Here is a 1,825-nt window from a genome sequence, read left to right on the forward strand (position 1 = left end):
AATCGACTCGTCAGCAGTACCTTTCAGAAGAAGACCCATGCACAAGGTCCACGCCAGTCAACTTCACGACACTCTCACACTACTGTCCAAGGGAGTGCTCATGGTTGTGCGTATATGCGTATACAGTATATCAGAGGTTCCCAAACTGTGGGTCACGACCCAAAAGTGGGTCGCGATTATACTTTTGGTGGGTCGCGCTATTTTTTTAAATAATACAAAAATATAATCATCTATTACTTTTCGTTGATATTCAAAGTTCAAATTCAGTTTTATCGTCAATCCTTATCTGTGAGTGTGACAATTACGAGTTTACCAGCGGCCGTGTCAAATCGACACAATCAGATTAACTGAATAGTTATTGTAAATATAACGATTTACCTATCTGAAACAAATTAGTAGATACGTGAATGTCGCTTGACGTTCAAAACTATCAACAAATGAAATGGATTTCAAATCCTTTTCAAGAACATGACATGAAAAGTGGGTTATCAATAAGAGCTAAAGAAGAATTAATCGAACTATTTGAAGATAGTGGGTATAAAATGAATTTCAATCGAAAAAAATTAATAAGTTTCTGGTTATCAGTTCAAGAAAATTATCCAACTGTTTCCAATGAAGCTGTAAAGATGCTACTCCCATTCATTTCATCATATAATTGTGAGGTTGGTTTTTCGGCAATGGTTGCTATTAAAACCAAATTACGGAGCAAATAGAAACTTTCAAACTCACTGCGTCTCAAGCTTACCAATGCTGAAGTGGATATCGATGATGTGATGAAAAAAAATAGGAAACAATTACATCCTTCACATTAAAAGTATATACTTATTAAATTACTAATATATTATACTTATTATACTTTTTTTTAGTAACTACATAAATTATTTACTTATTAAATTACTAATATATTATACTTATTATACTTTTTTTTCGTAATTACATAAAATTTAATAAAATAGTTTAATTTTCTGTTGTATGGTAAAAAAAAAAAGGTCATTCATTGATATTGTGGGTCACCATATTTTAAAAAATTTTCAACGTCGTACAATAAAAAGTTTGGGAACCTCTGCAGTATATGTATGTTGGACTATCTCAGCATTCATTATGACTGTCTGAACTAGTTATCTCTCTATCAAGCAAATTCACATTGTTTATTTTTTCCCATTCACCTACATATTAATCTTTAAAATCATAAAGTTCTGTGACTATCATCATATCATAATCCCGTTAAATACATTATTATTACACAATTACACTTTGAACACGAACATAGTAATATTTTTAGAATATAAGTATAGTAGTATAAGAGCTCATTTAACTTAAATTACATTCGGGTGGCGATTTGACTATATGTACTCTTGTCACGAATGTAGGGATTCTAAGAGCTGTCTTCAAGGTATAAATGTGTAATAATAAATGTTCATCACTGTAAATTACATTCGGTTGGCGAATTGACTATATGTACTCTTGCTACGAATGTAGGAATATTTAACACCCATTTTGGTACACAAGTGTTCACCACAACAGAATGCTCATTAACGTAAATTACATTCGGGTGGCGATATGACTTTATGTACATTTGCTACGGATGTAGGAATCTTGAGAGCACATGGTAGTAGTCACAATTATAAAAGAGTGTAAGGTATACGAAATTCTACAAACTATATAAACCAAGATACATATATTGTCATCGTGATATCGACTGTCGAACACGACCCCGAAGAATTGCTAACTACTCGGGAGAACCACATGCAAACAATCTACGCGCAAGGTAAGTGCTTGAATATTTGTATAATAAGCGTAGATAATTTAAACATCACTAGGCAGA

The 1,825-nt window shown here is 32.4% G+C and overlaps 1 protein-coding gene across 1 annotated transcript; it reads left to right on the forward strand.

Annotated features, from left to right (window-relative positions):
• Positions 1-407: 407 nt before the first annotated feature.
• Positions 408-713, forward strand: LOC103308297 (zinc finger BED domain-containing protein 5-like). Its single transcript, XM_008181441.1, has one exon. The coding sequence runs from the start codon at positions 408-410 to the stop codon at positions 711-713; it is 306 nt and encodes a 101-aa protein (XP_008179663.1).
• The last annotated feature ends 1,112 nt before the right edge of the window (positions 714-1,825 follow it).

The sequence above is a fragment of the Acyrthosiphon pisum genome, unplaced genomic scaffold (genome assembly GCF_005508785.2).
Source record: "Acyrthosiphon pisum isolate AL4f unplaced genomic scaffold, pea_aphid_22Mar2018_4r6ur Scaffold_21315;HRSCAF=23613, whole genome shotgun sequence".
Lineage (NCBI taxonomy): Eukaryota > Metazoa > Arthropoda > Insecta > Hemiptera > Aphididae > Acyrthosiphon > Acyrthosiphon pisum.